General features: G+C 34.0%; 1 protein-coding gene and 1 pseudogene across 1 annotated transcript in view; one reads left to right on the top strand and one right to left on the bottom strand.

The window, feature by feature from the left end:
- Nucleotides 1–24703, bottom strand: part of NBEA (neurobeachin) — a 719303-nt gene that overhangs the window by 634554 nt on the left and 60046 nt on the right. The window contains exons 2-6 of the mRNA XM_003800132.3: nucleotides 12444–12675; nucleotides 8520–8620; nucleotides 8175–8270; nucleotides 3594–3715; nucleotides 1883–2009 (exon numbers count right to left, since the gene is read on the bottom strand). Coding sequence (XP_003800180.1) covers nucleotides 1883–2009; nucleotides 3594–3715; nucleotides 8175–8270; nucleotides 8520–8620; nucleotides 12444–12675 — 678 coding nt within the window. The remainder of the gene's footprint in view (nucleotides 1–1882; nucleotides 2010–3593; nucleotides 3716–8174; nucleotides 8271–8519; nucleotides 8621–12443; nucleotides 12676–24703) is intronic.
- On the top strand, nucleotides 20203–20317 carry LOC111728552 (annotated as a pseudogene).

Raw genomic sequence — 24703 nt, forward strand, 5'->3', positions numbered from 1 at the left:
AAATCTACTAAGTGTAGAATATGAATGTCTTAACACAATAACTAAGAAAATTCAGTGACTACATTGTTAACCAGTTTGATGAAAGTATTTCAAATTGTATATAAAACCAGCACATTGTACACCCCATAACTGCATGAATGTAAACAGCTATGATTTAGTAAAAATGAAAACAAACAACAACAAAAATACCCCAAAAACCTATGAAAACCATTTTCTTAAAAGTACAAAATCTCTTCTAATGTTCATGTATAATGTTCTAATTATGTATAATACTAAATCTTAACTTATTTTTGCAATATATATCCTTTGTCAGAACAAAAATAAAACAAAGGTTAGTAAGTTTTATATTTCAAATGGGTACCACACTACAGCAACCCAAATTATTTGATCTTTATTGCCCTGACTACCTTGCTTCCTATTGCAATATGGAAAGGTTCTTGGCACTGTTATCTATCAAAGGTGTGCTGGCCATAAGACCCATCATTTCTCCTTTCACTTTATCAATAGGAATACCCCACATATATTGCTCTCCTGGGAAGTAGTATGTTAGTTGCCTAGATAAATGTAACTTACTCTTTTATGAACCAAAAAGGCTTCCAATTGCTCAAGTCATGTTATATTCATTTATCCAATGTATCTTTTGACACTCTACCAAATATGAATACTCTGTCAGGCATATGAGGGAATACAAACATGAATCCAACACAGATCTTAGCTGCAATAATTACTAAATAATACACATATAAATTAATAACACAGGTTTAAAATAAATAGTTATGAGAAACCCTGAAATAAAGTACTCTAAGAAAAATCAAGGGGGCTTCCAGGGAAATGTGCTAAATGAAATGGAACATAACAGTGTGGTGGGATTTGAAGACTTAGAGATGTGTGGGAAGGGACAAGTAAATGCAGTTCATGCTGTACACTGAACACTACAGAAGGAAAGATAAAAAAAAGTAAAACAAAAAACAAATCATCCAAATCATGGCGGACAAAGTTTGGATTTATTTGTAGTGAGTAAGAAGTAAATGGTTGGTCTGAGTGATAGAATATACTGAGGAAGACAAATCAGATACTAGTATGTAAATTAGTTTGGAAGAGGAAGAAATGGATAAAACAAAATAAGGAGAATGCAACATGAATTTAAGCAGCAGGTAAAGAATTTTTTAAAAAGAGACAGATATATTTCAGAGATATGATAAAAAGGACTTGATTAAAAAGAGTTTTGATCACTGTAAAAAGTTGGCTCAAGTGTCACTTATTATAAGATGGTAGACTTCTTAAATCAAAATAAAGGACTTGAAAATGTGACTAAATATGAGACTGGAAATAGAACACTTGGTGTTACACATTCTAAGGTCCTTGCACAAGAAAGACATCCAGATAGCCGCCTCTCATTGGCAAGTGGAAATAGAAGAATGAGCTCTGAAGATAAGAATAGAGCATTAGGCTACCATGAGACCAAATAAAACTTCCAATACAAACAAGCTCCACAAAAGTAGAACTGCTGTCTTGTTTGGTTCACTGCAATAACCCTAGTACCTACAATGGTGTCTAGCACTCAGTAAATACTCAATAAGTATCTATTGAAAAAAATGCCATAGAACAGAACAGACCAGGAGACAATGAGCGTGTGAGAGAAATATAATACATGAGGTTAAAATATTGATCTTATAGAAGATAAAAGTTAGACAAAAAAAGTGAAAAGAAAAAGCAGGCAAGGATAATAGAAAAGCATTAAGAGTCATAGAAAAAGCAGTGACTGAGCACATCACAGAAGTTGTAACAAGTGATTTTGAAGAAAAAATGGGAATGGAAAAAAGAAGTGGGAATGGCAAATTGTGATATTCTCAACAGATACATGGTATCTGCTTATACCTACCTTGCGTGGTTGAAAATCGTACTTCACACAGTGCTGAAAACCTTTTCCTTTGGACTTTAGTGATGTGACTATTAAACAGTTGCCAACAAAATGAGCTGAGTAACCAACTCCTTTACTAGTACGAAAACTGTAAAGAAAAATGAAAATAGTTTAACATCCTCTGATAAAAAGAACCATATGTCTAATGCCCATGAAATATTATTATAAAAATAAAATCTACTTCCCTGTAGAGTAGAAGGGGTTTAACATGGAACAACAACAACAAAAAAAAAACTAAACTAAAATATAAAAGGTTTAGAATAACTAAAACATACAAAATTTAAACTGGGAAGGAAGAGAAGGTTATGAAAATTTTTACTATTTCAACTTAAAATATCACAAATGCATAAGAAAAATTGAGTAACAAAACTGACCAAGTAGACTTCATCTACCCTAACAAGCCTCTGCAAGCAGCAAACACAGAACACATTTACACACAGTTTATGTCTTAAAAAACAACTTGCTCTCTAATTCTACTATAGTTAGTGAAGACAGCTTACAAATTGAAAAAAAAAAAAAACTTGGTCAGAGCCAAGTTTGATAGATAACGCAGCTGGTCAATCAAGGGAGTACATTTTTAGTTTAAAAAGTAAAATCTGTAACTATGAAATATAGTTACTTTCTTCTAGAGGTTCACTCCTAGCTATGAATTCCATCACTATGTAAAAAAAAAAAAAAAATTAAATACTTTAAAAAGTGAAGGTGCCACTGAAATTAATGTCTGATTCCCCCTAAATGACCACTCTTTAGTCCAACCTCATGTATGTTTGACAGTTCAGATGCTTATTTTAAACCCCCTCTCATTATTATCTGTATTTAACATTTTATAATAGAGCAAATAAGGTAATAATAGTTCACAATTTTCTGCACTCACATTTCTGAGGCAGCCATTGTTCAACGTACTTTAAATATTATTATCTCATTAAATCCTATGGGACAGATACTATTACTATCCTCATTTTACAGATGAAGACATCAAAGCCCAGATGTGCAGTAAATAGAATAGTAAAATTAACGCTTGAACTCAGATAGTCTTATTTCAGAACACTGCGAGCATTAAATAAATTAGGGTACAGAAGTATTTATAATGTCTAGTATACAGTTATGCAACCAATGAATGTTTGATGATCTTATAAGTAATATGGTGCACGGTACATTATTGGAATACGAAAATTACCAAGCTTTCAGTCCTTACAGATTAACCTATTGTTGAGTCAATCAACTCATTCTGCTAGTTGTCTATACCAAATAACCTTATCTGATTATAATTTCTTATGAAGTTATTATCAGTATTTTAAAAAGCATATGTGAATTATGTTCCTAGAACAAGGTCTGTAAAAAGGCAAAGTGAATGAAATCTGGAAAGACTTTTTTTTTCTCTCCTCGATCAGGGACTAGCAATACTCACTAAAAATCCTACAACTGATCTATATTGAAGTAAACTGTGAGAGAAAGTGTGTAACCTTTGACTATTAAATTTTAATTGAAAAAAATTAATAATAATGACAAGAGAGACTGCCTAGAATCAATAGCTAACTAACTAAATAAAATCGGTGTGTCCTTATACTTTTACAAATATATATTCTATCTTATACATTGCCTGTTATATGTTATATGTATACTTTTATAAAACTGAAGTACTTAAAGTCCTAAAATCACACATATTACTCACCAATAAAGATAAGGTTTGTCCTTATCAACATTAATGTTATTTAATGGATCCATACGAAACCAAGTGTTTAGGGTGAAGCCATTCTGATAAGGCCACTTTGCAATAGGGGGCAATGCGATTGCCTACAAGGCAATGAAAACAGGTACAAAAGCATCAGTTAAAGAAAACATGATAGTAGCTAACATCAAAAATGGCTTTTCCAGATCAAAAATATCAGAAAATTACTAATAGATACATAAAATAAAACTCTATCTTATACATCTATACATATTATTTGTTGGCTATAGAAATGGTGAATTTTCAAATACTCAATGATAATGTTCACCTGTAGGTTACAAACAGTATTTCTGATTACACTCCAATAAGCACCCCTCTAGTTTTACCACTATACAGGCCCTTATACATATGCCTCAGAATTTCAGTTTACAATGATTTATGCTAGATTTTCAGTAATAATTCATCTGACCAAAAGAGGTTTGATCTTTAGGGCCAAAAACAACTGTACTAGAGATTGTAAATAAATACTCATAATGTTTGTAACACTTAAGCAAAGGAGGGGAGAAAGCATGAGATTTATTATTCAGAAACTTAATCACTGAAATTTATAACCAAAAAAGAATTCAGATCCACTTAGAAGGAGGAAAGGAATAATATAGGATTCCATTGATAACAGAAATCAAATAAAACCTAGCCATACAAAAAACTAAATGAGAAAATTGTTGATTACTTGATTTTAAGAAAATCTGAGTGGATTCATTTGTTTTCCTAGAAGTCCAATTCCACTAAAACAGTAAGTTCCCATGATGCTTCTGTCCAAAACACTTTTCCTTCCAGCAAAATCCCAAATATTCCTTAAAAACAAAATAATGCTCCTCATCTGTAAACCTTTCTAGGCTTTAACCCAGCTCAGTTCCTTTGCATTGTTTTCCCATAGCTCTCAATCTACAGCATCTAAGTCTTACTGTGAACAAGATGTTTTTACATGTCTATCCACTAGAGTTGAAGATAATATAGTCTGGGTTCCCTAAAATTGATGTAAGACATAAAAAACACTCAATATATAGTAAATGAATAATCTCAAAGTGGCCAAAGATGTATAAGTGCTTACTGTCTAAATCAGGGGTCCTCAAACTTTTTAAACAGGAGGCCAATTCACTGTCCCTCAGACCATTGGAGGGACGGACTACGGGCCCCAGGATGAGTCGGCTGCTAAGCAGAACAGGCAGTGGCAGCAAAAACACTCAGTGGGCCAGATAAATGTCCTCAGCGGGCCGCATGTGGCCTGCGGGCCATAGTTTGAGTACGCCTGGTCTAAATGCACTGTGCACACACATACAAATACTACAAATGTGTAAAAATTTCCAGTACAATATCCTTTCAGATTTTCATATTTAAGCAATTAATTCAGCACTTTAAATTTCAAACACTATAGCTTTTCTTAATTTTTTAAAAAGGGAAATTTATCAAATAAACTGACATTCTAAATATTTAATGAAGTCGTAGGATAATAAGATAATTTTTTTAATGAACAGAATATTTGAACACAAACATCACAGAAAAAATTAAGAATGGTCAATAAACATGTGAAAAAATATTCAACATCATAAATCATGAGAGAGAAATGCAAAATTAAAACCACAATGAGGACCTGTAACAGGAGTTCCCCTTTATTTACAGTTTTGTGCTTCAGTTACCCACAGTCAAGTACAGTACAATAAAATATTTCAGAAGAGAGACCACATTCACATAACTGTTCCACTTTATTGTTACTGTTTACTAATCTCTTACTGTGCTTAATTTATAAATTAAATTTTATCATAAGTACATATGTAAAAGAAATGGTAGAAGAAAACACAATAGACATGAGGTTGGACAGTTAAGTTCATGAACTCATCCTAGAAAAAAATGCTATATCCCTCACTGCTAAATAACATTATGGTCACCTTCAGAGTACTGCCCTTGGCCATTTGGTGACTGTAGTGACATTTAACATGAGGTATGTAGCAATTTTTCTAGGATGAGTTCACGAACTTAATTTTCTGACCTCATAGAACAGTTCTGATGGCCATTCCAGAAAAAAGTTAAAAACTGCTTTTCAGGGTGGACTAGGCACAGGTGTCAGTACATAGCTTCCCAACAGGAGTACCGGGAAGGTAACAGTACTGATATTCAGCAATGATATATGTAGTGCTTTTTCTAGGATTAGTTCATGAACCTGTCCAACCTTGTATAACAGAACCTCTGTAAGTTGACCACACAAGGGAATATAACAAACTGGTCAACATGTGGAGGTAGTCAACATTGGGAGACTAGGCTTACTGTACTGATACATGTGGTACATGTCTGGCCTATGAAAATTAGGTCAACTTAAGGAGGTGGTTGACTATGGAGGTTCCACTATATACAGGGTTCAGTTCTATACCTGATTTCACTCATCCACTAGAGGGAGTTCTTGGAATTTACCCCACATATAAGGGGGACTACTAAATGTAACCACTTAAATGCCTCAAATTAAAAGGACTGAAAATGTCCAGGATGCAGATCAACTTGGACTTTTGTACACTGCTGATGGAAATGCAAAATTTCCCATTACGGAAAATGATTTGACAGTTTCTCATCAAGATAAACATATATTACCAGAAAACCCAGTAATCTCACTCAACTATTTAATCACAGACAAGAATACATATGCTTGAGCTGCTCTGGAAGACCCATGAGCAAATGCCTAAGGTACATCTGATGAAACTATGACTCCGTGGGCACGCATTACTACCACACATAACAAGAGACCCTTTTCTGCAATCTCAAGGGACAACATGAAGAACAGTCCTTTGAGGGAATAAGCCCAAACCTACCGAAGCATAAACAAGGTGAAACCAATAGGCTATCCCTTAAAAATGATGTATCCCAAGCAAAACATATAAAGAACAAAAAGAAAAAGAATACTTTAATGAAGATGTGAATGAATTCATGGAATACCTATAATAGAACTCACAGATGGTTCTCAATGGGGAGCTTATAGCAACAGACACTCAGGAAATAAGGGAAGAAACTGCAGTTGCTTTAAAGAAAGACAGTCAATGGGAAGGAAGATGATTAAAAAGACAAGCAGCAAAGAAAAATGCAATGGTATGTTTCCACCGTAGAAAACCTGGTCATAGAATTGCAGATTGCCCCGTTGCCCTTGAAAATCAAGATCTGGGCAGTACAGTATGTTACCAGTGTGGGTCCATAAAGCATGAAATAACTAATTGTAAGGCTAAAGTAGACCCAGCTGTTGGTGAATTTCCTTTAGCAAAATATTTTATTTGTGGGGAAATGGGATACCTGTCTAGATCTTGTCCTGATAATCCAGAAGGACTCTATGCTGATGGTAGTGGTTGCAAACTTTGTGGCTCTCTGAAACACTTAAAGAAAGATTTCCCTGAAAGTCAGAATTCAGATCAAATGGTCATCATTGTTAGCTGGGTAAAGGGAATGAGTGCAGACTATGAAGAAATTTTGGAGGCACCTAAACCACAGAAACGCAAAACAAAGTTCCCTAAAATTGTTCACTGTTGATAATGACTGGTACAACTGTTAGTCACCACTTTATTGCCACTTTCTAAACTGGGCCTACTTCACTAATTAGAGCTCAGCTCCTCAGAACCAAACTGTTATTATAGATACATGATCTGGGGATACTCAAAAACAGTTTTCTGCATTCTCTCCATCAAAGAGTACTTCTATCAGGAGAAAATTACTGAATAAAGAATGAGATGATTAAATTGGATTTTCTAAAAGAATGTATTTTTAACAGATAGAACTTATAGAGGTACCTAAGTGGTTACATATCTGATTGTAACAATCATCTTATTAAAAGCAAAATTATACATAAATGAAAACTACCCCTAAGGAAGGGTACTGCTTGTTTTTAGAAATGAATTTTGGTTATATTATTTTCTTGGTTCTAAGTATCAATGTATTATTATACTAGAAATTTATAAGTTGCCACAAAGTCTGTATTTTTAAAATACTGAATAAAAATACATTTGGTTAAAAACAAAAAAAAGGAGAGAGAGAATACATATGCTTAAAGAAAGATCTGTGCTCAAAGGTTCATGTAGTTTTATTTAAGATAGCCAAAAACTAGAAACCCAAATGTTCATCAACTAGTGAATAGATATAATGCCTATTCATAAAATGGAGAACTACTTAAATAAAAAGGACAGAATAAATTACTGATTAAAATTACAATACAGAAAATCCCAAAAGCATTATGGTAAGTGAAAGAAGCCTAACACAAAAGACAACATACTGTATGATTTTAATTATACAACAATCTAAAACCTATAGGAACACAAAATAAAACAGAAGTTGCAAGGAACAGGGGCTGGGGAGGGGGTTGGCTTCAAACAAGCACAAGGGAATCAGTGTGATGGATGTGCTAAATCATTATTATGGTGGTGGTTACATAACTACTCAAAACTCATCAAATTCTACTTTATAAGTTGATGAATTTCATTACCTATAAATCATACCTTTATGGAGCAAACCTAAAAATAAGTCAATAAAAAATAAACACATGTATTTAAAACTTACCGCAGCACTACAACCAGGGAAATTGAAAAAAGTATCAGGCCCGTGCCTTTGGGGCATCTGATTAAGAACTGATAATAATTTTACTGCATGTCTTGGCTGAGGAAACAATAAAAGAAAAAAAAGTCACTGTATAAATTTGGCATTAATACTTAACATACCACACTAGCCACTGAACTATTTTCTAACTAGAAAGAAAATTAATTTGAAATCATCTACTAAATATTTACTAAGGCATTTAAGAAGAAACCATTTTCATTAAAGTATATAGCTCTCTAGAGACAAATTCTTGAACATTAAGTATTAATGGACTGACACTGAATACTTCTCCCTCTGACCACAGCTTACCCAGATTCCACTTTCTCCTCGAAGCATGCTGAACAAAAGCTTCAACTCCTTGACAGTGATGCTGTAGCTGGCAAGAACCCCCAACATATCAACTAGAAGATCTTCAAAGGAAAATAAAGTTATTCTGAACTCTAGTCATAAGCTGCCATCTGTCAAGGTAATATACTGTTTGCAAGATAAAAAGTTATCAATTGTCATGCACATATGTCTAATATAGCTAAATGTCCTCATCAATAGCCATTCTACTTAACAATTTTAAATCCTCAGATAATCAAAGAGAGTTGTTTGATTATAGGATCTTCCCCATCAGACTTGCCATTTCAATTAGGCTTTCTTAGTAGATACACAAAATAGATTGTATATATTCCCAGAATACACATACACTACACACTCCTTTGTATTCAGAAAAACAAAGGGTGGTAAAAATATGCAAAGGCACAAAGATATAACATTGAAAATCAGTTATTTACAAATTAAAAGTGATAGTTGACAATATTTTCTCTAGAATTATCTATTCTTAATAAAATATATTCTTGAAATATTCCTTGACCCATTAATAATCATTTTGTGCACTTACTCCATGTAGGGCATTATTCTAAGTCAGCAGTTCTCAACTTGTGGGCTGGGACCCCTTAGTAACAATGAAAATATATCCTGAACATGAGATATTTACATTACAATTCATAACAGTAGCAAAATTACAGTTATGAAGTAGCAACAAATATAATTTTATGGTTGGGGTCACCACAACAAGAAGAACTGTATTAAAGAGTAATGGCATTAGGAGGCATTAGGAAGGTTGAGAACCACTGTTCTAAGTGGTTTACATGTATTAATTTCACAAATAGTCACAATAAGCCTATGATGTGGTTACCATTATTATCCCCTTTAAAATGAGCTATTTGTAGCATAGATAATTTATTCACATTGCCCAAGAACACATACCTAGCAAGTACTCAAGTCAGGATTCAAGCCCAGGCAGTAGTGTTCCAGAACCCTCACTCCTACTCAGTAGTCTATAAGTGGAAGTGTAGTTTAAATGCAGTACTATCTATCACGCTAGTATGTTCATGTGCATGAAACAGAACTCACCAGCTTACCAATAATGAGAAAAATTATACATTTAATTCCTCATCTCTCATTACTTTCTCTACAGGTTAATACTTTTATCAGCTGTTATTCTTAAAAATGAAATATCTAAGTATTTATATTTCATTTTCTCAATTTGTAAAGCACTTAAGAATTAAATGTACAAGTTATTAAAAACATATATATTCTAAAAGTTCATCATCACTTTAAAAAAGGGTTAGATTAGTGTAAGTTAAAATAACTAGCTATTGACATACTATCATTCAATACCCAGATTAATGATTAAAACATGAACCTTTAAAATTATTATTTGCATATTTCAAAAAATGGAAATTCAATATGGTTATTTTCATCAATAAATAATCACTTGATTCTTACCTAACATCACAATAAGCAATCAATCTCAGTGGATATGGCATTTTTCAGAATAACCTTATAACAAAATCTTTCATCATTCAAGTAATAAAAATATATAAAAATGTTAGAACATGGAAGTCAGAAGGTCTCTTTCTAAGAAAAAAATGCTAGGTAAAAATCAGTTACCATAAAAGCCCTATAGCTAATATAAAACATTTTTAAGCTAACTGCTGCAATGGCAAGCTTTACAAAAATTTCTTAAAGGATTACATAAACTGTTTTTTAAAAAACTGAATTTCTATTTGAAAGCCTTATCTCATTTCCTGTGGATGGCACAAAAAATATGACCTTATCAGCACTAAGACTAAGAAAAAAAATTATAACAAAAAGTCATCTATTAAATTTATATACATATACACTTATTTATTTATTTATTGAGACAGAGTCTCACTTTGTTGCCCTGGGTAGAGTGTTGTGACATCATAGCTCACAGCAACCTCAAACTCTTGGGCTCAAGCAATCATCTTTCCTCAGGTTCCCAAGTAGCTGAGAGTACAAGCGCAGCCTAAAACTCTCGGCTATTTTTAGAGACAGGGTCTCACTCTTGCTTAGGCTGGTCTCCAACCTATGAGCTCAGGGAATCCGCCTGCCTCGACGTCCCAGAGTGCTAGGATAAATTTATATTTAACTATAAAATGCTTTAAGTCCCTTATTTATTGTATATGTAACACAACCAAGCAGCTCAGTATAATTTTATTATAGAAGGTCTTCTTTTCTGGACAACAGAATATTTAAACGAAAAGAAATACTAAGATTATAAATTCTCTTATCAATTTACAACAAATGTTTAACCACCCTGTAGTGATACTACTAATACATAATTAAATGAAAAATAGCTCTTTGAACTTAACATACCACAAGACATTCAGAATCTATTATTGTTTGGTGGCTATTGCTTCTTCCTTAGTAGGAGATTTAAATTAATTTCTCTATTAAGAAGATAGAGATATTTTTCTGATATTCTTTTTTCTCATATACTTCCATTAGCAGTCTCTTTTGAAGAGAAATGCTTAAAATTTACAAAAGGTAAAAATTCTGCTTTATCAATATTATTGTTACTTAAGAAAAAGAGAATTAAGGAGCTTTATATGTTAAAAATCTCATAATATGAATTGTTATGTTACTATCACCCTGTGACTTTACATCCCAGTGCCAGTAGACTACCATGCATATAATTTGGCTCATTCTCTTCTAGGGTGTCCAACCTGCAGCCCATGGGCCATATACGGATTATGTAAGGACTTTTTGCTTATCTTTGGTGGCAGGTATCATAAGAATTATGAACAGACCTTGTTTATATTTTGCTCATCAGCTTTTGTTAGTGTTTGTATATTTAGTGTGTGGCCAAAGACAAGCCATCTTCTTCCAATATGTGGCACAGGAGAAAAAAGATTGGACACCCTTGAGTGGCAATCACTTTATTCAAAAAAATGGAGGAAAAAAAAAGAAAGTAAGGTTTAAGAATTGAAAGATCATATGATGTTTTATATATCAGGTATACATATAAAGTTTATACAAACAAATTTCTGTTAACTCTAGAATTTATAGAAATGATACCATATCTTCAATAAAAAGGTATTTAAAGATGTGTTAAGTCTGAATTTCATTTTTAGTCAATTTAGCCACTAGTATCCAATAGAAAAACAACAAATCATTTTTAAAAGAGGCACAAGCCACCTTGAAAATAATTAGAAATAATCAAATATACTCTAAGAAAATCAATTTTTTAAGAGAATTATTCTTTAACCCATTCATTTCATTCTTTTTTGTTTAGAATTTCATTCCATATATTTCTAAATTAATTAAATGTATAAGTCAAAATATTAAATAGTATTCTCTGGTGTCTAAACTACTTTTAAGAATCAGATATGATATTCTGAAGTGTAATATTAGCACTTGTAGAACTATGAAAACACTTTTACATTGACAATCCCTCTGCTGGAGCCTCCTGGCTATCAGCACCAAGACACCATGCTTACTCTCAGGTTTTGTCACTTCCTGTGTCATAGTACCATTACTGCCAGATTGAAAGGCATAGACTTAGGAGAATTTTGGCTTATTATACAGAATGGTAGTATGTACTGTGATATTTTAATTATGTAAAGGTTTAATTAAATATTACAGAAAAAGATATTGGATTTATTTTTGTGAAAAATTTCACAGTACCTAAGCACTTGCTTAGGTTTTCTAAAATCAGAAAAGCAAAATTAATAATTATGTTAGTGTAATACAGTCCTTATATTTGGCTTCTTCCCTTTTTAGGTTTTCTATTTATATAAAAGGAAAAATGTCCATATATTTCTATTTATTTTAAACCAAGGCTGTTTCAATAAATCTACATTACCTACAGGATACAAAGAGAGGTACATGACGCCTTATAACCTTTTTAAATATACTTCCCTGTCAGATAACCCATACCTGCTATCATGTCATCCACAGCACTCATTTTCAGCAACACTTGTTCAATTAGCCCAACTTCTGTGCTAGTCTGTAAATTACGAACACTTTTCCGCAGAATGGCTGTAAACATGCTCCATATTTCTGCTTGACATGTCACGTCACAGTGCTCCAATAGCTCTGTCATGCAAGTTATACTCTCAGCATCCTGGATAATAAAGTTCATCTCCAAGTCAAATTCTCCACCAACCAGCTGAAAATAAGCAAAAAGAAACAAATAGCAATAACTGTGAAGTTATTTATAACTATGAAATAAAATAATACCAAAACTTCAACTAGCAAGAAAGCATAGCTACTCTAAAAATTCTCAAAGTCACCTGATATAGAACTAATTTTGACCAAAAGTTGAAGAGCTATAGGTGAGTGAAAAGCACTGTAAGAACTGAAACTGGCAAAACAGAAATGCAATTTTTACACAGATGGAAAAAGGTGATTGCAAATCTAGAAGAAAACACACACGATAGCATGTGATAACTGGGTGGAATTCAGGATAAATTCCTAAAAGGAAAGGTTTTATCATTTTCAACAGAAAATACAGTGCTCACTAAGGATAAATTTTAAGACATAAAATTCATTTTCTTTTTTCATATAGACTTTTCACTAGACTTACAGGCAGAAAGAGATGTAACTGAGTCTAATCTCTATATACGGAAGATGAAGAAATATGAAATTGATATTTACAAAAATTTACAATAAATGATGAAATTATGGAATGAATGTTTCAAAATAAGTTTAAAAGAAAAATATGTAAGGTCTTGTAATATGTTTTCATAAAAGCATAAATACAAAGTAAATTGGATAAAGAAAGTTCATTTGACATATTTGACTTTGACATTATGTCAAATGAGGCCAAAGTAGTGCTGTCTCTCCCAAATGACAATTTAGCACTGTGATAAACAAATACACATAAGATAAAATAATATAATACTACTCTTATACTCTCTGTTGATAAAAATCACATATGAACTACTATATTCAGTTATAACCATCATTCTTAAAAAGAACACTTAACAAACCAGATAACTTTTCAGTCTAGATAATGGATAATTTAGAAATAAAATGATAACTATATATAAAACACTTGAAAAATGTGAAGTCATCTTCCCATTTGTTCTTTCAATAAATATTTTAATTTTTTTTTTTTTTAGGAGACAGAGTCTCACTTTGTTGTCCTCAGTAGAGTGCTATGGCATCACAGCTCACAGCAACTTCTAGCTCTTGGGCTTAGGCAATTCTCTTGCCTCAAATTTTTAATTATTAGGAGTACATAATAGTTATATATATTTATGAAGTCCGTGTGATGTTTTCAAACAGGCATATGATGTATAATAATCAAATCAGAGTAACTAGAGTATCCATCACCCCAAGCACCTATCACTTTCTTGTGTTGAAAATATCCTAATTCTACTCTTCTAGTTATTTTAAATATACAAGTTACTGTTGACTACAGTCACCCTGTACTGCTATCAAATATTAGAACATGTTCAATTCATCTAACTATATTTTTGCTGCCCTAAATCATCCCTACTTTATCCCCCATTTCTCTTCCTAGCCTCTAGTAAACACTGTCCTACTCTGTCTCCATGAGATCAATTGTTTTAATTTTTATCTCCCATGTAAGAGTGAAAATATACAAAATACTGTCTTTCCATGCTTGCCTTATTTCACTTAACATAATGTTCTCCAGTTTCACCCATGTTATTGCAAATGGTAGGATTTCATTCTTTCTCATGGCTGAAAAAATCCAAAATATTAAATACATTCAGGTCTATAGAAATTACTGTTCTACCAACTAGGACATGTTGGTGGCTAAGAAAATGCCCATAAAATTAACAGTGATAAATTCCTAGAACAAAGATGTACATGTATGTATGTATACCTTGCCTTATTTCAAAGAATGTTAGAGTTGGCTTACAATTTATATAAAGTATGAAAGAAGACAAAAATAAGCAGTTAAGAAAAAGGATGCAAAAGAAAAACAAGATTAGGGAAAGACAGGGAGTAGAATTAGAATCAAAAACTAGAACTGGTGAGAATATGATCTTATATCTAGAAAACCCCAAAGTCTACCAAGAGACTTCTGGAATTGATAAATTCAACAAAATCAACGTGTTCAAATCAACAGCATTCCTATTACCAATAACAGTCAAGCTGAGAGTCAAATCAAAGATTCAATACTATTTATAATAACTACAAAGAAAGTAAAATATGTAGGAATACACTTAACCAAGGAGGTGAAAGATCTCTACAAAGAGAACTGCAAAAAAACACTAAGGAAAGAAATCACAGCTAACACAAATGAAAGGAAAAACATCGTGTCCATGTATCAGTAGAATCAACGTCATTAAAATGTCCATACTACCCAAAGTGATTTACAGATTCTATGCAAATCCCATCAAAATACCAATGTCATATCTCACAGATCTAGAACAAATAATTTCATACTTCATTTGGAACTAGAAAAGAGCCTGAATAGTGAAACCAATGTTAAACAAAAATACCGAATGTGAAAGCATCACATTACCAGAATTCAAACGATACTGTAAGGCTGTAATAAACAAAATAGCATGGTTGTAGCACAAAAGCAGACCAGCAGAACAAACAGAGAACTCAGATTTAAAACCCATCCCCCACATACAGCCAACTGACCTCTGACAAAGCCGACAATATACACTGGGGATAAGAAGCCCTATTCAATAAATGGTGCTGGGAAAATTGGATAACTACATGCAGCAGAATGAAACAGGATCCCTATCTCTCGCCACTCTCAAAAATTAATTCAAGACAGATAAATTACTTAAATGTAAATCATGAAACTATAAGAATTCCAGAAGCAAATGTTAGAAAAACTCTCCTAGATATAGGCCTAGGCCAAGGATTTATGAAGAAGACCCCAAGGGCAATCATAGCAACAAAAAAATAAATAAATGGGATTTGATTAAATTAAAATGTGGCTGCACAGCTATGGATGTAGTCAATAGAGCACACAGACAACCTACAGAATGGGAGAAAATATTTGCAAACTATATATCTAACAACAGTTTAATAACCAGAATCTCCCCCCCCAAACTCCAGCAAATTTGCAAGGAAAAAAACAACCCCATTAAAAAGTGGGCAAAACACCTGAACAGAAGTTTTTCAAAAGAAGAATGAAAAATGGCCAATAAACATGAAAAAATGCTCAATGTTACTAATTATCAGGGAAATGCAAATTAAAACCACAAAGATATATCACCTTACCCAGTTAGAATGGCTTTTATTAAAAAGTATAAAAACAACAGATGCCGGCACAAATACAGAAAGGAACACTATATACTGTTGGTAAGGCTGCAAGTTAGTACAACCTCTATAGAAGACAGTATAGAGACTACTCAATAAAATAGAAGTGGGCCTATGATTGATCCAGCAATTCCCCTACTGTGTATCTACCCAAAGGTAAGGCCATCATTTTATCAAAAAGACACCTGCACTCAAATGTTTATTGCAACATAATTCACCATTGCAAAGATATGAAATCAATCCAAGTACCCAGCAATTCATGAGTAGACCAACAAAATATATGTATACTATGGAATACCACTCAGACATGAAACTTTCCTAGTTTGCAAAGATTTGGATGGAACTTGAGACCATTATGCTAAATGAAGTATCTAAAGAAAGGACAAACACCACATATACTCACTAATAAATTGGAACCAACCAATAAACTCACACATGCACAGAGAACAGTAAACAAAGCTCAGTGGAAATCAAGCAGCGGGGGAGGGGGAGTAAAAACCTAACAAGTGCAATGAACACTATCTGGGTAATAGGCAGGCTTACAACCCCGACTAAAGCATAACAAAATCAATACACATAACCAAAAATACTTGTACCCCTATAATATTTTGAGATTTTAAAATAAGCAGACTTAATTTCCCATCATTGAAAGGTATTCACAAATATAGAACGATGACCACATGGTATAATACATACAGAATAAATAATAGTGATACCACCTAAACTTACATGTCATTTACTACGATTCTAAGTGCTTTAAATCTATTAAGAAGCTATTAAGTTTATTTTACAGATAAGGAATCATAGGCACACAGAGAGTTCAAATACCTTGAAAAAAGTTAAAAAACAGAACACTCAGGATCCAAACATGTAAGTCCATATAAATAACACAATCTCATTTAAGAATACTTTTAAAGTCTTCTAAAATGAATGATTTTAAAAAAGACTTGTCTCAAATTTTGAAATATCATACTCTTATCTACTCTGCATTTTTCACTGTATCAGAGCAAAAATTTTGATATTTAACTAACCTAGATATTCTCCCTCATTAAAGGCTATTTTTACTTCTGTCTATGAAACTCTCAACTCCTACTATTTCTGATTTATCAACATAACTAGCTACAACAGTAGTTAAGAGACTGGCTCTGAATTCAGATTTCCTGGATTCAAAGTATAGCAGCAACATTCACTAGCTCTGTGACTAATGAAACAACTTTTCTAAGCCTTAGCTATTTCATCTACAAAATGGGAATGAAAGTTCCTGTCTATAAGACTGTTGTGAGCCAGGCGTGGTAGCTCATACCTGTAATCCCAGCACTCTGGGAGGCCGAGGCAGATGGACTGCTTGAGCTCACGAGTTCAAGCACAACCTTGAGCAAAAGCAAGACCCCATTTCTACTAAAAATAGAAGAACTGAGCAAGAAGATGGCTTCAGCCCAAGAGTTGGAGGTTGCTGTGAGCTATGATGACACCATGGCACAGAGTGAGATGGAATGAGACTCTGTCTCCAAAAAAATAATAAAATAAATACTAAAATTAAAAAAATAAAAAGGCTTGAAAGTCAATGATACCAGGACTCCTGAACCAACAGAAGATACTGAGGTTTATGCTCCTAAGCCTGTGAATAAGCCTGTGGAAGGATGTGTTTGTAATACTAAAATGAAAGAGCACTGAAAAAAAAAACTTTAATCTTATAAACCAGTGGTAACTGCTGGTTTACAGCAGAATCTAGTATAACCAAGGACCATTAAATATATAAATAGTAGAGATGGGCTCAGTGGAGGGAAAAAGTGTGCTTTCAAAGGAATTAACAATGAATATCTGTAATTCTAACAATCAAGCTCTATCATGTGAAGCTTCAGCTTCCATCTTTCACAGTCAAAAACACAATGCCCCTTTCTATATATCATTTAATTGCAAGAGGGCAATAATGATCTCACTGCCAAAAACAGCGAAAATATTTATTGTAGGTTGGCAGGGGTGTCCACCCTTTTCTCTTCTCTGCTGCACATCAGAGAAAGAGTTGTCTTTGGATGCACATTAAACACACAAACACTAACAAAAACTCAAGAGTAAAAGAAAAGGTTTGTGCATAATTTTTGTGACATCTACCACCACATTAAGCAAAACAGTCCTTACATAATCCACATGCACCCCGCAGACCACAGGTTAGACACCCCGGTCAGAGAGCATGTCTATGTTTTCTAGAGAGCCCACTTTCTAGTGTGCTTATGTCTTCCTAACCTTTATTATAATTTTTAATCCACCAGTGTTAAAGAGGTTAACTGCAAAATGAAACTATCATTCCAAGACTAGAAAAATATTTATTAACTTGTAATGAGTGGCTCAATATTTATTAGCAACTAAAGCATTACACAGTAGAGAGGGTTGGCTAAGTGTTCAGCCTGCGGCCCACAGGCTATGTGAGAGCTGTTTTGCTTAACTGTGGTATAGTATATCGTGGAAAGTATACAGGGACTTTTTTTTTTTTTTTTTTTTTTGCTCATCAGCTTTCATTATCGTTTGTGTATTTAATGTGTGGCCCAAGACAACACTTACTCTTCCAGTGTGCAGTAGAAAAGAAAAAAAGGTTGGACATTCCTGAAATAATTCTCTGAAACAATACTATGGAGAAACCTTTGAGGCACAATTGCCTGCACAGAAGTAAACTGAAGTATGAGGTTAAGCACCATGATGAAAAGCCACATTTAAGTGACAGATCCAAGATTTTAATCTAGACTACAAAATGTACTTAAATATCTTGCTGTTAAATCACAGCTGTAGATTTAAAAATGCAATACAGAGAGGATGTTTATATGGCTATATGAAGATTAAATACAGAAAGATAATGATTTTTGTGGGTAAAAAATGAAGCCTCTAGAGGTAATAAACTATAATAAAGAAAAGCAACCAGGCCAGGCGTGGTGGCTCATGTCTATAATCCAAGCACACTGGGAGGCTGAGGCGGGAGGATCATTTGAGACCAGGAGTTCGAGATCCACATGGGCAGTACAAGATCCTACCTCAAAAAAACAAAAATAAATTTAAAAAAACTGGGCATACTGCATGCACTTCTAGTCCCCAGTACTAGGGAGGCTAAGGCAGGAGGATTGCTAAAGCCCAAGAGTACAAGGTTATGGCAAGCCAAGATTGCGCCAATGCACTCCAGCCTGGGCAATAGAATAAGACTCTTTCTAAAAAGAAAATTTGTTAAAAATTATTTCACCAGAATATAGAAGATTTGGAAGGTTCAAATACAGGAAAATTACCAAAAAGTACTAAAAGAGTACGTAGGAAAACATTTTTAAAAGCAAAGGAAATGATGCAACAAAGCTGAAAAAGCTACACCAAACAAAAAGCTAAATATTGAGTTAAGTCTTCATATACATCGGAATGTGCCATTGTTAACAGTATTTGCAGAATGAAAGTGTCCTATTTCCTTCAGACCCTCTTCTAAAAACCTGAAAATGTACTGTACTGTCACCGTGCTCTACAACAGTGCTTGCTAGTCAAGAATGAGTGTTATGTGAATATATATATAAAATAAATATCATAGTTGAGCTTTTTTAATAGCAATAATCTTTATTTAATACAAAGTAAATAAATACATAAAGTATATAAATTTACTGAATAAAATATTCAAAATACAAAATGCTGACTTGGAAATATACTGCTTCTAAGAGCTCTAAGCTTTATAAATACTAGCAATTTAAGTATCTTATTTTAAGTAGAGAGTGAGTCTTTAAATATCTAAATTTGAAACCTTAGATTATTACTGAGGATCATATGGAGTAATTTAATATTCATTAATCAGATCAAACTGGACAACTATCAACCAGCTGAATTTCTTTGTAACTTGTTCTATCGGATAAACTCTAAATTTGGTAACCTTTCTCAGAAAGCCTAAATTAACTCCCCACTTTCAGCTTCTACTTCACATTCCCCAACTACAAAGCCATCTCTTTCTTCATCTAAAAGCCTTTATCTGTGTTACTCCCTATGCCTGATGTAGGGTTCCCTCACAAACCTTGGATTTTTTAACTTTCTTCAAATCCCAAAATATCAGGCTAGAGACTACATAATCCAGAAACCCTTCCCAGTACCCACAAAGATGGCCTTTCCCTGAACTCCCACTATGGCCATACACACTAAAGCAATCATTACATAAGATTATGGATTATGTCCCCAAAATTTATTTTTTTGAAGCCCCGACACCCAATGCGATTGGTATCAGGACATGGAGGTTTGGAGAGGTAATTAGTTTAGATAAAATCATGATGGTAGAGCTCCTATGATGGAATAATGCAATACAGACAGGATGCTTATATAGCCATATAAACATCCTGTCTGTATTGCATTTTTAATTAGCAGCAAATTATTCTTTTGCTTTTGGTAACCTTTGGAAAGGTTATCAAATTTAGAGTTTATCTGATAGAACAAGTTACAAAGAACTTATAAGAAGAGAAAGAGATGTAATGGCCACAAACAGCAGCCTCGTTGGTAGGTTAGGCAGCCTGTTGCTGTATGGGTTGCTCTAAGGGACTTTGGAGACCCTCCTTTCTGATATATGTTCATGTGTCAGACCTTGTGCTGTCCCCAGTCTAGGATCCAGACGAGTATGCACAGTGCCTTTGAAAAGCCCCAGGGCACTGCGGCCAGGGTTTATAATGGTCAAGTCATGTCCATCCACACCAAACTCTGGAAAAAGAAACATGAAATTGAGACCCCACACAGGGCCAGGCTGCCAGTAGTTCATGTCTCCAAGAAGTGGGGCTTTACCAACTTTAAGGTAGATAAATGCGAAGACATGGTGGCTAAGAAGCAGCTCATCCCAGATGGCTTGGGAGGTCAAATACATCCCCAATCATGGTCCCCTGGACAAGTGGCAGGCCCTGCACTCATGAGGACTTCCACTGTGCTGCCCCCTCATTTGCGCCTACAAAGAAAGGAAGAAGAGGGAGGAGGAGGAAGTGGAGGAGGAGAAAGAGGAGGAGAAGGAGAAGGAGGAACACCAGAGTTTCTTCTCACCACCATGTGAGGATACAACAGCAAGGCAGCCATCTGCAAAGCCAGAAAAGGGGCCTGGCCAAAACCCAAATCTGTTGGCCCCTAGATTACAAGATTTGCAGTGCCTAGAACTATGAGAATTAAATGTCATTTGCTTAAGCCACCTAGTCTATAATGGGTATTATGCTATAACAAACTTAGCTAATTAAAACATATGATACCATAGTTGATTACAGATTTCTTGCCATGTCCCATATTACAATAAGCTCTTAAAGTATAAGGATAAGTCCTGTCCTATTAAGTAATGTATCTTATACCACTAGCATACTGCCAACAATGTGTAAATTATTCAATATTTAACACGAAATAGGAAGATGTCAAGATGGAAGACAGGAAGGAAGGAAGTAGGCTACAAGACAGGCTTCACTTCCATGGTGAGTCCCTGTGTTGTCAGCTAGGCTTTCTACTACACTCTTTTCTCCTTCAGCAATGAATTGCTCTTACTGCAATATAATTCTTTTTGGTGCTCTGAAGGTAATTTACAAACCCAAAGATGCTTCTTCATCCCTGTTTTTATATTCCTCAGTTGCTTTACATTTTCTTCTAGTATTTTCTGAGTAGGATTACATGTAGGGTAGTGCAGACAGAACTCAAGCGACTTTCTTGATGCAGGAAGGCACACTTTCCCTAAAATCAGGCTTAAATGTATTTCCACTTCTAGTTTCTAAGTCTTAAGTCATAAAACATGAAATGTCTGATTTCAAATCAAAAGTTTCAAATGAAATCAACTTACAACATCTTCCTTTGAAAAAGCAGTGAGAGGTGACATTATTAAAAAAAAAAAAAATGTCAGAGTGGACTACTCCAGGGCTATATCCCTCTCTACCCAAAATCAAGTAATAAGCTGGTAAAAACTATCAGAATCAACTTTTGATAACTCTGAAATCTAATTAAAAATGTAAAATAGTCAAAGAAAGACTTGTAGGGGACGCTGAGAGCCAGACAGCCTCTGAGCAAGATGATTTGCAGCTCAGGGGCGGACCCTGGGGCAACTCATCCACAGGTGTTAGTCCTGGAGAGTGAGCCCAAGCCAGTGGCAATCCCTAAGCACAGTCATTATCCAAATCTCCCCTCACCAGTCTGTTAGAGTCTCAATAAATAGCTATTGCGGAGGTTGCTCGGGGCTACCCTGCACCTAAGGTTAGCCCACCTCTTGCAAGTTTGTACTTTTTTTATCCATGTTGTGCCTGTTTCCTTCATGTGGTGATAGTGACAGGGCAGAAGGGGTCACAACAAAGACTTGCTGAAAAAAGCAGTTACTGCTACGGTAGAGAGTTTGTGATGGCTTAATCACCCATCAATGATCCCCTACATCCCAGGCTTGACAGCCATGAGGATGGTATCCTAAAGGAGCAGTGAGAATCGCTGGTTCCAGACAGAGCAATACCAATATTATTCTTATAGAACGGTAAGTGTGGGTCTCGATCTGTCTAGTAGCTCCCTCAAGGACAGGTGCAGAGAAATATCTTTGTTTTATACAATGCAGGGTATTCCTAGGGCTCAGACACATTTCCCAAAGCATTTAAAGACATAGGTCTTGGCTGCAGCGGACTGTGGCAAGAGACAGACCTGGAAGCTGGGTTAAAAAAAAAAAAAAAAGTGGGGAAAGGAGATATGTGTTAAACATCACGGATGTTAAAACCATCTATGGGGTGGGGCCTATGGCTCAAAAGAGTAGGGTGCCGGCCCCATATACTAGAGGTGGTGAGTTCAAACCAGCCTGGCCCAAAACTGCAAAAACAAACAAAAAAACAAAAAAACCTCCCATCTACGTTTATATGAGAAAATCAAGAAAGCCATATGCAGGACCAGGGCAGGTTACATCCTCAGAAAAGCCCCAGTATCCTAAGCTTTCCCCTCCAGTGCGCCTTCAGGCTCCTCACAAATATTAATTGAAGGTTAATGCAGGGTTATAAACAGCTTGGCCAAGCATTGACCAAACGCCTCAATACAAAGCCACTCTGCAAATAGACTGTTTTTCCTTATTTTATTCCTTTTTTTTTTTGGATACAGCTATTTAAGGCCACTCTATATCAAAATAGCAGCCCACCACCAAACTAACATAACAGACTTCAATGGTTACAAACACTACAGAATACAAATGTATAGAATACAGGTGGTTTAGTTTACAAAAATCACTGAATGATCAATCAACAATAAACCTACAACAATCAAAAAGAGGAAAAGTAAAATCTGATTTCCAGAGTTTCCACAAAATACTGTATAATACTCGAAATGTACAATTTCAAACAAAAATTATCAGACACACAAAGAATCAATTATGATCCATCCAACGGAAAAAAAACAGACTATCCATGAGAAAGCCAGGTATTACTTACACTTACTAGACAAAGACTTTAAATCACCTGTCTTCAATAGCTCTAAGATTAAAGGATATCAGGGACAAAAAATGAATGGAAATAAAAAGACAAATATTTCAACAAATACACATTGTCAACAAAGATAATTTAAAAAGAACAAAATAAAAATTCTGAAATCAAATAGCTGAAATGAAAAAATTACAATACAGTTCCAACTGCATATTTGAACAGGCAGAAAAAATTCTGTATTTTGTTAGCTTCCTTTTACTCAAAAGAACGTTATATTTATAAAATACTTTTAATTTTTTCAAAGTAAAGTATGTTTATGGTTTTTGAACAATAGGCAAAAAAGACATGAAAGCTTATAAGAAAATCATCATAAATTAATTTGAACAAAATAATAGGATCAGTATGAACAGAAAGCCAAAACTATAGAATTAATTTTTAAAAAGTTATATAACTTTTAATAATGTATTCTATAAAATGGAATATTATTATTCAGCTATAAAAAGGAATGAAGTTTTGATACATTCAACAACATGGATGAATCCTAAGAACACTGTAAGTTAAATAAGTTAGAAACAAAAAGACAAGTTTTATATAATTCCATGTACTTTAAATATCTAAAATAGGCCAAGTTTATGAAGTGAGAACATATATTAAAGATTACCAGAGCAGAGGGAGGGAAAAACAGGGAGGTGCTTCAAAATGGGTATTTTAAAGAGCTTTGGCTGGAGTGATGAAAAATTTAGACAGTACTGACAGTTGCACAACTACTGCTGTTCATCTTGCTACTGAATGTTCTATGAAGAATAGTAAGGGAAACAAAGGAAATCAACGTTATAAATAACTGAAAGGAAGGAATACAACTGTCACTATTTGCATATGACATGAACGCCTATATTAGAAATCCCAAGAAATGTATAAAAAGATCCCTGGAGCCATTGTGAGTTCAGCCATGTCACAGGATATAAGATCAACATACAGAAGTAATTGTATTTCTCTATACTACATATTAGTAACAAAGATGTAGAAACCAAAATTTAAAAATATACCATTTACACTCATTAAACATGATTGGCTATGTAAATTTAACAAACTATGTACAAGACTAACATTCTGAACACAACAAAACACTGATGAAAGAAATCAAAAGATTTAAATATAGAGACATACCATGTTCATGGACTAGAAGATTCAGCAAGATTGTAAAGGTATCAACTCTCTCCAAATTGATGTATCAGTTTAATACAATTCCTTTAAAATCCCAGCAATATTTTTGTAAACAAAAATGAGATAATTCTAAAATTTATATGAAAGTCAAAGAAATTAGAATAGCTTGAAAATTTTTTTTGAATACAGAAAAGTAAGCTAGGAATAATCACTCAATGATTTCAAGATTCATTATAGCCACAGTAATTCAACACTATGTGATACTGGTGGTTTGGTAGACATATAAATCACGAAACAGAAGAGAGAATCCAGAAAAAAGCCCTAAACAAGTATAGCCAACTGATTTTAAAGAAAGGTGCAAAAGACAATTCAATGGAGAAA

The sequence above is a fragment of the Otolemur garnettii genome, unplaced genomic scaffold (assembly GCF_000181295.1).
Source record: "Otolemur garnettii isolate 467f Iridium unplaced genomic scaffold, OtoGar3 scaffold00167, whole genome shotgun sequence".
NCBI classification, from domain to species: domain Eukaryota; kingdom Metazoa; phylum Chordata; class Mammalia; order Primates; family Galagidae; genus Otolemur; species Otolemur garnettii.